The following is a 16,456-nucleotide window of genomic DNA, read 5'->3' as shown; positions in this document are numbered from 1 at the left end:
TCCGTAGGTGATCCGGCAACCAACGCAAGTCGTTTCTTGTGCTCCAGGCATTACTAGGGTCAAGGATCGAAGCCTTGGAGCCGGTTCGCAAGCCTTAGCGAATTTTTGTTACACGTACAGCACACAGGCACGAACCGCGTCACATTTGCGATCTGCTGCGGAGGATCAACGTGTGCGATGTATACCTGGTCTATGCCTGACCTGTTCGTGGTCCGATGCACAGGTAAACCACTTATGTATGTACCTCGTTAGGCACAGTCATAAATCTAAAGGAGCGTGGCGAGAATTCGAACTGCGAGCGTGCAGCCGTCTCGGCACGGACTCGCATTGGTGCCGGAAGACTCGCCGAGGCAATAAGTCCGACCGGACACCTTCGCTGCCTCACCGCTACCTTTTAAATAATTATTATTGCAGTTGTTGTCGCTTTTTAGTCGTTTGCGTTAAGAGCGGACTTCTCATTGGCAGGAGTGCGATTGTAGATGAATGAATTATATTCTCATTGAAAAGAGATGCTTATGTTTAACTGCAAGTTATGTTACGTTTCGTAGTTTCGTAGCAAGTATGACCGAACCCTGCCACCTGAATCGGAAGTTAGGACAAGCAATAAATAAAGTCTGAGAATCTCCAGTGGTGTAATTTACCTCGATGATGGTGAGCGCGAATGAAACAACATCCGTAATATGTGATAGAAAAGAATCCGAGCGAAGTTGAACAGCACGCACTAATTGGATATCATCAATTTCGGAAAAAGCTTCATGGTTAGACATTCTGAATGACAGAACTCTGGGTTCTCAACCTAACCAAATATTTTTGGAGTCATTTTGCTCCCTGACCAGATTCCCACAAATTGTTACGCTAAAATTATTATATCAGATCTCTATGATGAAGAAAATAATCCCACAAGTATTACAGCTATAGTTTGTAGACAGCAGAAAAATTCAAATAGTAGCACGTCAAATAATGTATTGGCTGGGTGTGTATGGAAATATCGAGTTGATAACACAGATATGTAAAACATGCGTGATATTTATTATTAACCTTTTTGATGCCATCAAAAATATAACAGATATTGCATTAAATAGTTCACGAAAAAACATTACTCTTTTATGCCAAAATATTTTTTGTCCGACTTCAACCATCCATTATATATACGGGTTTAAAAAAAGAATCATTTCCGAAACGAGTAAATTAAAATATCTCAAAAAATTCACAGAGAGTCCCTTAAAGTAGTACTACTATATGTATAGCCAATTATGGCGGAGGTCCGAGAGGATAAAAAAAAGTGGCTGAGTTGGTTGAGAACGCCTCGTATATGGAAATAATAAATCGATACTGAAACTCATTAGCGTCACAAGGATCTCATGCCAGTGTAATTTTTGAAGGAAATTTTTATTCAAGCTCATTATATCCTAAGCATTAAAATATTTTTTTTAGATTTTATATAGCAACAGCTTTGACTGAAGTAAAATCGATATGACGTGCGCATGGCCAGCTAAGTTTTTCAAATATAAATGGCCAGTCGTAGGATTGAAAACCATAATCGAGAGGCCATTCACTTGAGAGATTAGTTGAAAATCAATAAGACGACGAAGGATTTTGAACGTTTAGTAATCACTCAGAGATCAGTGGAATTCTAGCTATTTTTTAATATTGGGAATCACTAGGAAATCACTTGTAAATTGTTGGTGATTTTCAAGCGACGGACCCTTTGGGCCATCATCGTAGAATCTGGCCACAGAATTCTTCGTACAACTTTATGATACCTCGCAAGTAATTTTATAATATTGCTCTAGTAAGTTTGTAAATTTTTAAATTTTCAGAATATAAAGTCGAGTCTTTCTGAAAGATCATAGTAACACCAATTCAACAGCAAATTCTCACTTTTGTCCACTTCTATTTCATTGAATATTTATTTATCAATGGCCTCAAAAACTTGCGAACTCCCTAAAGAACATCTCAGGTAAAAAAATCTTTTCCCAAGTACATTAAAGTAAAAACTACTAATAAAAATTTACTTTGCCACCAAACTGACAATGTACGTTGAAATAAGTACCGACAACGATACCTTCACCAACAAATAATATTTAAAACAAAATCCTAACTGCCAATTAACTTTTTTGCAAAAATAAGTAACGAACGCGAACAATAAAGAATGGGGGACGATATGAAAAATTCGAAGTTAGTTGTACTTGGTGGGCTGTTTAGAAAATGAAGAACGATTTACGGTGCACGTCGATAATAGTTCATCTGGTACTTATTTGAATGTTTTTTGTCATTTTGTTGGTTTATAAATCACAACGTGAATTTTTTATGGTAGTTTCCACTTTAATATGTACTTGACACAAGAATTTCGCACCTTTAATAAACTTCTGTATAGCAGGCCACGGGAATGATTTCCAAAAGTCAATCCAAATAAATCAATCCTCCAATAATTTAACAGTATTCTTAGCGGATGTGTTACGGTAAAAAATTGCGTAAACTCATAGCTATTATAAAACAAAAACTTTATTACAGGCAAAACATCGGATCATTTCGAAAGAATCACTTATGCAATAAACATCATTAAATTGGGATTATACGGAATCGATCTGCCGTAAACATCTGAACGCGTAGCCTGCTCAAATCCACCTTATTTCAGCCAAATCTGTTGAAAATGAAAAAAAAATCCCACGAGTTCGCGTGCCTGCATGTAATATTAAGTTTCATAGAGGGAAATCGTGTCTATCAACGCAAGCGAAAAAGTGTCCGACTGTTCGCGGATAATCTTCGTCCTAGACGCCTGCAGACTTTGCAATATGGAAGTTTGAGGAGAAGATTTACCACCCACCAAAGAATCGGAGCTTTTCAAGATGACGTGGATATACGTGTGCGTAAGTGTATATCCGCATATACTGTACAGTGCAAACTCCTGCCTGACTTATGTAAGCCCCCCCACCAACTCCCAAGTTCAAGTACATATAAAGTATAAAACACGGAATCTTCTAACGCAGGTGTGACAGTTTCACAAGTTAAAAAATTCTACCATAGACGGAGCAATTTATTCGGAAGAATCTTCACGGTTTATACTATTACGGACGTAAGTGAAAGGTGAAAATAATTTCGTATAACGCGAGCATGCTTTACACGGTTTTTCACACGTGTTTTTCGTGTACAAATTACCCGTTTTTACGACGATAGAACGAGTCTGCGAATACGCGTGTGCGGAGTACAGAAAAGACCACTTTTAACTTCAGTGATTTTTTTCTGTACTGCGCGAATGCGTTGTCGCAAAGAAATCTAACGTTACGCGACCCTCAATTCAATTTCGTGCTTCGTGAAAAACCGCGTAACATACTCTTGTTATGTAAAGAATCGTATGCAACGAAAAAAAAAAAAAAAAAAAAACCGTTCGGCCCGAAAAGACCGAGTTGGCCTCCTTGTTACAAAATATAATATTCTCGTCCTGTCCAGTGCGAGAAAATGTGCTCACCGAAAGGTAAAAAACCATTCGACGTAGGCCGAGAAAAGTGAATATAAGTAAATCTCTGCTGAGCCGAAAAGGTGGCAGGGTGGAGGAGGAAGTATTAAAAACTTTTTATCACGTTAAAGAAAGCACGCCTCCAACGAATTGGGGCTCGACTTTGCACGATGTGTAAGGGGGCGTCAGCCTCGAGATAAGAATGTGCTGCGTCGCTTCCATCAGCGCGAAACACCTTAAAAATTTTTGGTTTTTTTCGGCCGAAAATTTCATGCTGAATTTTAAATCCCCGAGTGGCTATGTAATACGTATACGTTCAATGTGCATCTTTATGACACGCCATCAATTTAACGATACTTAGGTTATAATTGATGATAATTATACCTTGGTAAAATCACAAAATGGGTCTGTTTCATTTTACTTGTTTCACGTATTAAAAAATGTCTACTTACTGCAATTTTTATTTAATGATATATTAGGCTGTTTAATATTGGAACAATTTTATTTCTGCTACATCAAGGTCTGAATATTAATTCCCGCCTGCAAAATGAAAAATCCAAGAATTCATAGCGCTAAATCAAAAATTTAACGAACTATAAGGCTAAAAGATGCCTTACAGTTTGTCACATTTTCCCCTTTAAAAGGAATGGTCTTACATGAATATAACCGTGTAAATAATTAAACTATCTTCAAAAATGATTCGAACAGCTTCTTGCACGTTCCAGTAACCGGAAATTTGATATCAGCACGATCAGGACTTTTTCTATATATTTTACAAAGTGGATGAATAAAGTCGACCTTCCAGCCGACCATTTTCGTGCGATCACAATTTTCCACTTGTCAGAAATTTCCTACCTTCGGCACTTTTAACACAATGTACTATTTACATCCCTCTTGTTAAATTTTGCTGGGATGTTTACGCATTTTCATATTTAATAATGAAAAAGCGTAGATTCTGCTAATATCCCGGAATGTGATATCAAGAGCGTACTCAGAAGAAACGAGCGATACCGTAATCAGGGCGGATCTCAACTTTAACACGGAAGTTCCTTGAGAGAAAATTAAGCAACCTTCAGCCAGAAGCGCGTAGGCCGTTCCCCTTCTCGCCGCAATACTGCCAGAGAGGCGGAATCCGTAAAAATGGAAAATGAGGGTTACGCTTTTTTGGCGGATATCCGGTCAAAATTTTGAGGATTTCGAGCGCTTTTTACGTACATTACGGCGTAGATGTTTTAGTTCGATTACAAAGGATTATTCGAGTGATTTGTTGTTGGTATTGATCAAGTATTTTTACTTGTAACCATTCTTTTAACCCTTTCATGCTTAGTGGTAAGTATACCTACCACCTCTTTATCCTCACCATTTCTTCTTTTCTACGTATCCGATTACTATAAAAATTGGTATGCAGGGGTTTTCGAGGTCACTGATCACATATTCACGATCAAATTGTCGATGTTGAACATGGCGGTTCCAATATGGCAGACAAAAATTCTAAAAAGCCATCAGAATTAGAAAAAAAAAAAAAAACAGTAAAGAAATCTTACGATTCTCGAGCCACTGAACGTAGCCAACATAAGTCTGTGAATCGGCTACACTTTTGAATGTTTTACTGCCTCTTTCAAAGCATGATCCATACACGAAACGGCAATGATAGAATTCGATTTATTCCTCAAACTATTTTTCTAAAACGCCCCATCAATTACCACTTCTTAGTTAAACCTCTTTTTATTTCTGGATTCTCGACTTCCTTCGCTTCCAACAAATCAAACGCTGTCTAATCACTATTTGTACGAACCAAAACGATTTCCTGCGCAAACAGATGTATTACGAAAAACCTGCCGGTAATCCAGTAAAAAGGAAATCAGAGAACCTTCAACTTCATATTCACTCTTGTATCAAACAGATGGTAGTCAGATTATTTACCGTCAATACGTAGCCAAATGATGCCACAATATCTCGGCCTATTGTTGACACTATGGGACACATAAATTTCAATTGCTTGAAAAAAAATATTGTTGCAATCGATATGAGAGTCGAATTTCAACTAAATCCTATCGCGCTGATCAAAAAATTTGTCTGCCGTGCGCCTTATCATACGCATCAAGATAAACTGTCGCGTAGTTGCAGTTCTTGCTGATGATACTCAGGCGGAGTTAGAGTCCGACTCAATGGAGGCAACCAAAGTATCTATTGCGATTGCTTTTTCCGACAACGGTGCAATATAGAGCTAAAAATTATTATTAAAACATTTTGGAGCGGAAATTTTATGATACCGTTTAGGTGCAGGTGGCATGGTAATTGCCTACCTCCGGGAGTAAATAGGAAACCTGCTGTTTATATTGTTGCATCGATTGTCAATAACAAATTGCTTTTACAAACGACGAGATTATAAAATTTGAAAAACGTGAATAAATGGTCCAATTGTTGCGTTAATAAGATTCCAATTTTCGACAATATTCTATGACGGTGAGGTAATGATTTTACATTGCGAGACATATATTTAAAATTGATTATCCGTTTTGTGTACTTTTCGTAGTGCAATGAAAACTTCAACATACAATTAACACTCACTTTCGGATATTTTACCAACATTCAATCAATAAGAAAATTGCATTTGAGATGAACGGCTTTTTTATTATTCGTCTCGGACTAAGGAACAAGGTGAGGGAATGACTTTTAGCGAAGTAAATTGACCGAATTATTTTTTCTCCAACGATATCCCGGCAGACTCGTCAAGGTCGTATCCAACAAGAATTAATAAATTAACGGTCACGCTTCAATTTTGTGGGTTACGCCCTTCCGGCAGCAAAAGGGCGTATAATGCACGAAAATTGAAGAAAGATGTTTCCTCCCTTAGGCCCTTTTGATTCTCATATCTCGATATTAAAGTCATGGCAGGATCGCCGTAAAATATGCTTTCCCATGTCTCCGGATATTTCGCCAGACCGACCAAGAAGGCAGCGCTGTGTAAACAGAGGAGGTATTCGCGTTTCGCAGGAACGAGGGTCGGTTTGATGTATAACGTCATTTCCGTACGAACTCGAACACCGTGAGCGGAAGAACGCGTTTATCCGTTACGATAAACTACACTGGAAGAAGTCGCAAAAGGAACCGAGGCACATCGGCGGAGATACAATTTCCCACCGCTGTAATGCCCCGGGAAATTATTCTAATGCAGAGACTTTTTGTGCAGTAATAGTAGAAAAAATTCAAATTGATAAATGGTGATAAATTTGTTAAACCGTAAAAGGAGGTCGAGAAATATAAGAATACAGGAGGGATATTGTTTTTTCAATTCGGATGAAATTTGCATGGAATATTTTCGATTTCTTCCGTTTGTTTTCGAAAGCAGCATTAACGATTTTTTTGAAATCATATTCAACGTCTTCAAATAAACATTACTCAATAACGAAACAAAAAGTCAAAAAAGGCGAAATATATTTACGAAATTTTGCAGTCGATTGAGCGATACTTTGCGAGAAAAATTTATTTTATTTATCACAAAAAAAAAAATGTTTTTAATATAGGTAAAAAATTAATTTTACAATAAAAAAACACTGTCTTGTACTATTGCCCATTGGACTGCTTCGAATAAATAATTTTCTCACTTGGTGAGAAAAAAACATCAATGATCCTTTGGATAGATTGAATGGAATTAGTAAAAGTGAAACTCGACCTTAAAATTTCGTAGATTTCAAAAATAAGGCCTCAGATATGTGTTTTACGAATATCAGAATGTCGTTTCACATATTAAGTAAATCGTCGCCAACGCAAAATGGTAGAAACAGGAAAATCGCTTGGAAAGGATCACTGTGCCAGAAGAGAATCTCCCAATTATTGTAATCTCCAAGACAACCGAGAAACAAATCAAAGACTTCTCATGTTTCCTCCAGTTTCGTCTCACCCGTGTTCGTGTCAAGATCGTTCGTTCATCCCACCCCCATTTTTTCGACATTCTTCTTCACTACCAATCCTTGCAAGATGGTAATGTACCACTGTTCAACCATCTCGGCGGGTCTGATACTGCCTCGCACCTCGCGGACAATGTGCTACAGAAGTGATCATACGTGAATATAAGAGAATGTTGTAATATCATCACGTAGTAAAAAGCCAATGCCTGCGGGGCGAGAGACAATATCATGCCAGCCATTGCGGCTGCATAACTGTGTTTCGGAAACTGATCACATACCTGACCCGAATTAACCTGATAACCGTCGTCATTCGCGTAGCGTGAGGTGCTTTCAATCCACATTGGCCAAGGGGGCGTCCAAATGGGAAATGCATGCTGGGAGCTCTATTGTCTGGAGCACGGAATTCAGCCCGACGGTATGCTGCCCCCTCAAACATGCACCAACGATGAGGGATTCCAGACCTTCTTCAGCGAGACCGGAGGCGGAAAATACGTGCCACGAGCAGTCTTCCTCGACTTGGAGCCCACTGTCATTGGTACGAACCTTCGTACGCCCGCCGTTTTACATTGCTTTGGCATCGATTTCGCCGTACAACCGGTTACACACATAGGATTGGAATAAGAGATTTAGTGATGATCACACTCATCCATGCGCGACAACCCTTTTCACTCTTTGTTTTTCCTGCCACGCCCTGATTCTGATTCTCGCAATCCATACAGACGAAGTCCGTACCGGGACCTACCACCAGCTCTTCCATCCGGAGCAATTGATCTCGGGGAAGGAAGACGCCGCGAATAATTACGCCCGAGGGCACTACACCCTTGGTAAGGAAATAATCGAGCTGGTGCTGGACAGGATCCGCAAGACTGCTGACATGTGCGCCGGGCTTCAGGGCTTTCTGATATTCCACGCCTTCGGCGGAGGAACCGGGTCCGGGTTCACATCCCTACTGATGGAGCGACTCTCCGTCGATTATGGGAAGAAGGCAAAGTTGGAATTCGCTATCTACCCGTCGCCCCAAATCTCGACCGCCGTCGTCGAACCCTACAACGCGATCCTGACGACCCACACGACCCTGGAACACTCGGACTGTGCGTTTCTGGTCGACAACGAGGCCATATACGACATTTGTCGCCGGAACCTCGACATCGAGAGACCGACCTACACGAACTTGAACAGACTGATAGGTCAGATAGTGTCGTCGATCACGGCGTCGCTACGGTTTGACGGGGCTCTGAACGTCGACCTCACGGAGTTCCAGACGAATCTGGTGCCGTACCCTCGCATCCACTTCCCCCTGGCGACGTACGCGCCTATCGTGTCAGTGGAGAAGGCCTACCACGAGCAACTCACCGTCATGGAGCTAACCTCGTCCTGTTTCGAGCCCGCCAATCAGATGGTGAAGTGCGACCCGAGAAAGGGGAAGTACATGGCCTGCTGCATGCTCTACAGAGGTGACGTCGTGCCCAAGGACGTGAACGCATCCATCGCGGCGATCAAGACCAAGCGGACCATCCAGTTCGTTGATTGGTGTCCGACTGGGTTCAAGGTCGGAATCAATTACCAGCCGCCAACTGTCGTACCGGGTGGTGATCTGGCCAAGGTACAGAGAGCCATGGCTATGCTGGCTAATACAACAGCCATCGCGGAAGCCTGGACCAGGTTGAACAGGAAGTTCGACCTAATGTTCAGCAAGCGAGCTTTCGTGCACTGGTGAGCTGCAGGCTATGTTGTTTCCATTCATCTTTTTTTCTTTCAGTAAAACTAAGTGATTTGAATTCGGTGATGGGCGATTTGTTCGCAGGTACGTCGCGGAAAGCATGGACGAGAGCGAGTTTAACGAAGCTCGCGAGGATCTCGCGGCTCTTGAGAAGGATTACGAAGAGGTGGGCATGGACTCTGCGGAGGGTGGTGAAGGCGGGGACGAGAACTGACGAGTTAGAAGAAATGTTGTGGCGTGGCTCGGACGGCGGATGATCGGAGAACGTCTTTCTTCGGAGGGAATAACCAACGATCGCCGACATCCGGAGTGCCACAGCTTTTGGTGGGATGAACGAACACACTCGTCGCTGCCGAAGCGACAATGTCCTTGTCATTTATATTTTGATACAAAGTATTGTACAGTTTTTTGTAATCGTGGGTGTTTTGTGTAGTATTTTTATTCAAGCTTATTTTTTTTATACTGTCTTTTTGTCGTATTTATCGTCCTAGAAAATACACATGTATAAAAACGTTGATGTAACTTTCACAATTAGCATGATTTTTTGAATGATCATTCCAAAAGTCATCGCTTGAATCTTAGTCTTTTAAAATGAGTCCTTCATGGCAATCACTATGTTCAGTTACGAGTGCATTTGAAGCTGTTCAGCATTTGGCAGCAAATACAACGCTGTTTTATACTGATTGTGATCCCTGACTGGGGAAATTTCATCTGGCACTAATTCGGAATGCATTCCAAATTTTAAATTCTTATCAGGAACAATCTCTCATCATGGCACTTCCACTTTTTTTCAATCGCAAATAAGGTTACAAACACGGAAACGACTGGCTAGATGATTTACTGAAGATTACTCAGGGAATGATTGCATACAATAAGTGAGAGTTAAACTGCACAAAACGAAATCGAATACGTAACTTTTTATTGACATTGATGCCAATTCCAAGTAAATCGATCTCCTCGGTTTCGAGATTTTAGATTATTTCGCGAAAATGCAGCATGTTACTTTTTGCGATCGACATTATTTTGTTCCTAATACACGCAAATTTACCCTGTGTCAAGTTATCCACGCGACACTTCAAGGTTGGCAGTAGCCTACAAGCAATGCCACGATTCGTTTTCATCAGTAAGGATTGAAAAAGTAATGGTACGTAATAGTGGTAATTGCGGATACTCGAACTCAGGTCATTATTTCACGATGATGCGCTAACGAATCAGATACGAAAGAATTCGAGATTATATTGTTCGGTGAGTCTAGTCTGATCTTTTGAGAATAGAACCTCCGGAACTCATAATTCCAGACAGCTGCGAAATTATCTTTTAGATTGTCCGGGATTTCGGAAATGGCTCTAATCCGAAATTTACGAAAGTCGGATTTTATTTTTGAAGAAACGAAAACAGCCGTGACGAAAATTTTCAAAAACTTCGCAATTTTCGGCAAACCCGATATTTCCGGGTACCCGAAATTTTTGGGTAATCCATTTTACCCGACCCGACCCGACGCGGAGAATTTCAGTACCCTAGTGGTAATTAACATTACTCTAGCTATATTACGAGCAGAGCAATCCGAAATCAACATTTATGCAAGGATGAATATTGTTTTCTCCAATTTCTGGTAAACTCTGTGAAATATCTCACCAGAAGTTTGCGAATTGAGACTGTGTAAAACATAAGAGAAAAGATAATCAGAGATGTTTCCTGTAAATTTTTTACTTTTTTTAACAAGCTCTCCATTCTTCACACAATTTCTTTCTAATATTTCTGAAAAATGAAACAATTCTCTGCATTTTGACATACAGTTTCTTTACATCCCTATGAAGCTGTGATTTATTTTACTACACTAGTCTGAAGAATTCAACACTACGAAAAAAAGTTTCATTAATCGTACCCAATCATTAACATTCAACGAGTTATATTCTGAATATTTATTTAGTATACATCAATATCAACTGATATCAACGGAATCTTATTGAAATATTGACCACATCAGTATCAGACATACTATAATAATTTTTTTCATCCTCCCAGCGACTTTTTCAAAACCCGTTTTTCAAGAGCGCGTAACTCAGCAAGAAATTAAGATTTTCCATATTTTCTAAGGCAAAACAAAAGATTCATTCTTTTAATTTTGAGCAGAAAAAAGTTCCTGAAATTCGGTCAACGTGTTCGAATTTTATTCTCGTTTTAAATTTGTCGTTTTTTCTTTTTTTTTTTCTTTTTTATTGTCCACCGTATACGTAACAGCAGCCCGCCGTGGCTCTGGTCATAAATATTTTCAATTGCTTCTTGTGGCAAAACTATTAGACATAGCTATATGCTCGCATAGACTTTTTGCAGATCTCACTAAGACCGTGAAAACTCTTGAACGTAACTTTCCACTATCTGCAAGAGCTTAATTGGCGTTCGCATAAGTGTGAGATCCCGTTCTGTTTCGACTTACAAATATCGTTTTATTTGATTTGAGTTTATTTGAAAAATTGCACGATTTACATTTTAGGGAAAACGAAGCCAACGGTAGCTACCGCGGAATGATATTGTCGAACGAAATGAATGTTCCATGTAGCTGCGCTCCGTAACGTCAACCAACTAAGTGACCGAATGAACGAGCGATTGAGGATTCTGAACGATGTATGTGCGGTACAGGTATATCCGATGCAGAGGATGAAAATCGAGCAATATATATACTCGGATTCACGTTCTTACGTACCACTTCGCGGTGATACGGGATGGGGAAATAAAAGATTACCCAGTCGTCACATGATTATTCCATGAGGATAGCGACCTTTTTATACCATGAATCGTGAAAAGCTTTTAAGACATACCACTCCGGCTCCCTAGGCGTGAAAAAAGCCCCGAATTGATCTGCTAAGCTTTCGTGGAGTTATAGGATGGGCAACTTGACTCTGCGTGTGGATGCATGCACATGGGTATGAGGAATTAATTGATTATCGAGTCTAAGTTTCTTAGATTAAACATTACCTAATTGTGGGAAATTCAGGTGGATAATTATGTCTGTACATTGATCAGAACTTCATTTTAGTCAGCTTAGAATGAGTATCATTTTGTACCATTTAAACTGTGTTTGGTTGACTTCATGCATTGAAGTGGATGTCAGATTGATTAGCGATGAGAGATAATATTGATGAGGCGGTTATCGTTGCAGTGAGGATAAAGAAATATTACAGCCGAGATGATCATCGATTACTTTCAAGCAAACGCGTTTTTTAGTACGTTCCAACCCACCACAGTTTACCCTTCCAAACTGTTTAGAGTTCAAGTCCTCTCCCGGCACCAGAATGGAGCAGCCAATTAACTGTACTCTAATAACTCCAATAGTCCAATCGTACTCTCTTCGCTCTATTCATCCCTGCGTTTGTTCATTCGATGACTCACCTCTTTTTCACCACGCGGAAATATTATATGAATTTAATAAAAATTTCGTATCCAGAATTAACATCTGCCTGACATTGAATATCTTGTTACGAGTTCGCAGATTGGACATTATCATATGACTACACGCGTTCTAACGTAATTGATGTAATTAATGATTGAATATTTTGCACCGATTTAAGTGAAGTGGTGCCTAATTCCGTTTCATGGATTAGTATAGTCGAGGAGCTCGTTAATTAGTTTGCCCTGTACATAGACGTGTACCTTCTCCCCTGTACTTCCCCGTTTCCCAGGCGAGGCGTAGCAAGATCAATGGCCAACCACGATGCGGTCAGCTCTGATCCGGTCAGGCAATCTACTGTACAAACTCTCGAACAATCAAATTCAATGCAACTTGATTTGGAATACACTTGTGTTTGCGTCTACGTTTGTTCGGGAGCCTATAAGCTCTTTCTAATTATCGAGGTTCTCTGTATCTTGCGGTCTCCGAGAACGCTGAATCCGAATCTGAAACCAGATTTCCAAAATTCTAAATAGTAACTTCGTATCATCGAACGTCGGACTTACCATTTTGACTTTTTTCAGCATCGGATATCAATTTTAACTGATTGTGAAATCTAGATATTTTTTCAAAATTCGAATCTACCGTAATGGATCAGCGATGTCGAATTCGGAAGTTCTGTCTTTAGATTCAGATCCAGCGGCCTGATTAAAAAACTTCAGATATCGAAGTATACTTGAATTGTAATATTGTCAACAGGTTTTTTTAAGACGTGCATGTGTTTCGTCCTGCAAAAATGGCACAACATTTTCCTTGCCCCTACATACGTGTAAAAAATATTACATATGTAAAAAATATCCGATTTTTCAGTCTATTTTTTGCCAACAATGGATAGCGATTTTTTTATTTGGACAAAACGTTGACTTTTTGTGATCAAATGATAGTCGATCTCTGGATAAGGGTGCTACCCGGAGCACACGACTTAGCGAGAATAACAAACAAGTATCAGAATTTTATTGCAATAACTAAACTCCATGAGAGGGTACGTAGGTCTCACTAGCGCTGTCATAAGTCCGTATAGTCGGGGCATCTACTTTACCAACAGTTATCCCAAACGTTTTTTACTGACAATGAGTCTGAACTCCGTTGCGGGTGTCCATTCACCTAGGTGTTTAAAGCTCCGATCGTAATTTAAGTATTTTATTTGCAGGCTAACGTTGAAGATGTAACGGTTAGATGTGAAATTTATGTATACGTTAACTATCCTTGTCTAGATACGATGTGTAAAAATTAACGATATGGATCTAGGATCTACGGTATGAGCGCATGAAACTCTCGTATGGTAAGTGCGTATATCGATATGAATCTAAGAACTGTGGTAAGAGCATATAAGACACTCTGATGATAAAAGCTGCACGGCGATAATTCATGGCACAGAGAGCGCTAAACGGTGAATTTATCACTTATCGTTACGTTGTAATATAGTTTTTCTATAAGCTGCGAGGAAATAAGAATAATTTCAAAGCGATTTGCAAGATTTTATCGCGTCTACATTCACAAAAATATAACTTCACGGCGATTTTACCATGAGTTTATAATTCGCACTCTTGGCATTGCATCATTTTTTTTCGCAAATTCAATTGATTACTTGATTTTGTAAAAAATCCAAAAATTATTGTAATCGTGAGAAAAGAAACATTTTTTTTGTAAATTTTACTCATTTGCGCGGAAGCTAATTGACTCATACTAAGTTTTTCCAATTTCTAATTATTAATTATTAGATATTCTCATATTCTTCATTTTTTCGTGCTACCTTAAATCTGGCATTTTTTTATCCCTTGATGACATTGCAGGCGAATATTATAGTATTACCAGTGCATCTTCCTCTGTGTCTTGGCAAAACTCGCACCACAGTATTCACTGTCGACTATTGGATATTATACTCTGTTAATGCGATACAAATAATATCGACCGATAGAGTCAGTGAGCATGGAAAACCTGACTTTACTTCGGCACCAGTAATTGTCAATACGACTTTGGAAATAACCCGCAAAGACTGATACTACACATAACCCACATCCTCACATGACGATTTAAGGGGGTGCCTGGTCGATTTCGACGTTCACCTATATACCCTCAAATATCGAAGTCTACGTATCTCAATCGCGAAAAAAGACTCAACAGTCCCATTTCAAACACAATTCTCAACAAAAATACTCTAAAGCATTTTCATTTGACCCTTTGACGCATAAATAAAAAGGTGCCACGGATTCTACAAAATCGCAATACTAAATTCCTAGAATCCATGCCATTTCTTCGTCGATGAGAATTAAAATCATATTCCGATGGTGAATTCAACAAATCATCACGGTAATAGGTCAAAGTGACCGATGAGAGTGATACTTTATACTAAAATTAGGTACTTAATTTCACTATTTTTCATGAAACGCATCGTTACTTTGAACTTGGCTGTCACCAGTTGCCAGTGCTCTATACCGATAAAAGAACTCATCGTCATTCCAGCACCAAGGCATGTCTAACAGCAGTTCCCAGTGATGTGTCGAGGTGGGACCTTACGGTTGTACCAAAACCGGTACAATGCCTCGCTAATGGTCAGCTGACATATTGGGCCAATGATCCGCCGACAGTGAGACTTTGCAATAGTCCATGTCTGGCACAACGTCCTGTCAAAGTTGGACCAGTGACGAAAGTCAGCGATGTACCGATGGAAAACCCCAGCCCAACGGCGGCCCAGTATTGGTACTACCTTCTGCCGAAGGTTAGCAAGTCATTGGCTGGAATTTTGTTACCTGCAGTGTTGGGATTGAGTGCCGGTAAAGCCCTGGGCCATGTGATAAATACGGTAATGTCATATTCCATTCACCATTGGTCCCGTGTTGGGCAATGGTCTGCTGAGCTTTGGCTTGATGTTTGGCAAACGTTCACTATGTCATTTGGTGAGTAGTGTTGTGCCGGTATATTTGGTAATTCGTAAGGATTGGTTGGACACCAAAATTTCTACACGGTCGTGATGCGAATTTTTTGTAACTACGCAGGTCACAACTAATCGTGATATAAGTGATTCGTGAAGGGCTGGCAAACATTTAATATTAACTGACTGATGACTGCTGCGAGTCGTCAAGACAGCGTAATTACATTCGCTACTTGACGCGAACAATTGCCATTCGTTACTATTGATCGACCCAAGAATATCTGCATATCTGATTTTGAAAATTCTTAAGTTATTACAAGTATAAAATTACACAAATAAATATTTGAGCTGATTCGTGGATGCAATTAAAAAAGATATTTTGTGTCACATCATGGCTAGACGTAATCATCGTGAAATTCGATAAAACTAAGAGGAAATGTTTGAAGTGGCTTATCAAACAAATCATTTAATATTATCAAAAATTAACGGAAATTATTATCAGCGGAATGTTTTCCGGTCATTTTCTATTATGTCAGGTTTCACCACTTACAATTGAGGCGTGAAATATGGAAAGAATGTTTTATGTATTTATTTATCTGTTTATTAATTTCACAACTCTCATGGTGTTTATCTAATAGCTTGTATGTTACATTTATTCCTTATTTCGTGTTTTCAATTACCTTGTCCGACTACAGTTGCAAGTTAATCTTGTTCCGATGACTATTTTCGACCATTTCTACTAATTTCTAATAAAACTGAAGTATGCTCCATTGTGCGTGAATAAATTTTCGTTTTGTCTCCCTTCAGAACATGTACCGATTAAAACCTGTCCGGTAACTACGTGATCGTACTTGAAAAAGCTGCTGCATTCGTCAAAGAAGTAAGTAAATAGAATGGAGTGTTATAATCACTGTCGATGCAACCATACGGCACTTGAGACATTAAACCGAGAATAATAGCGCGCTTGGGAAAATATGCAAGTAGCGTATCGTAATTTCCATTCAAACGCGGATATATCCAAGTATCGTATATTTACCGGCGTTAATAT

General features: G+C 39.5%; 1 protein-coding gene across 1 annotated transcript; it reads left to right on the top strand.

Annotated features, from left to right (window-relative positions):
• The first annotated feature begins 882 nt into the window (after nucleotides 1–882).
• Nucleotides 883–9,302, top strand: LOC124177995 (tubulin alpha-8 chain-like). The gene is made up of 4 exons (XM_046561012.1): nucleotides 883–903; nucleotides 7,687–7,903; nucleotides 8,088–9,081; nucleotides 9,173–9,302. The coding sequence occupies exons 1-4, from the start codon at nucleotides 883–885 to the stop codon at nucleotides 9,300–9,302; spliced, it is 1,362 nt and encodes a 453-aa protein (XP_046416968.1).
• The last annotated feature ends 7,154 nt before the right edge of the window (nucleotides 9,303–16,456 follow it).

This window comes from Neodiprion fabricii, chromosome 3 (genome assembly GCF_021155785.1).
Source record: "Neodiprion fabricii isolate iyNeoFabr1 chromosome 3, iyNeoFabr1.1, whole genome shotgun sequence".
NCBI lineage: Eukaryota > Metazoa > Arthropoda > Insecta > Hymenoptera > Diprionidae > Neodiprion > Neodiprion fabricii.
The sequence above is the reverse complement of the archived record's forward strand: the minus strand, read 5'-3'. Positions and strand labels throughout refer to the sequence as shown.

Coding starts and splice junctions, on each gene's coding strand:
- LOC124177995 (XM_046561012.1), top strand. CDS start 883: ATGAAGAAAATAATCCCACAA. Junction 904..7,686: donor TGAAGAAAATAATCCCACAA/GTATTACAGCTA, acceptor TCATTCGCGTAG/CGTGAGGTGCTTTCAATCCA. Junction 9,082..9,172: donor AAGCGAGCTTTCGTGCACTG/GTGAGCTGCAGG, acceptor ATTTGTTCGCAG/GTACGTCGCGGAAAGCATGG.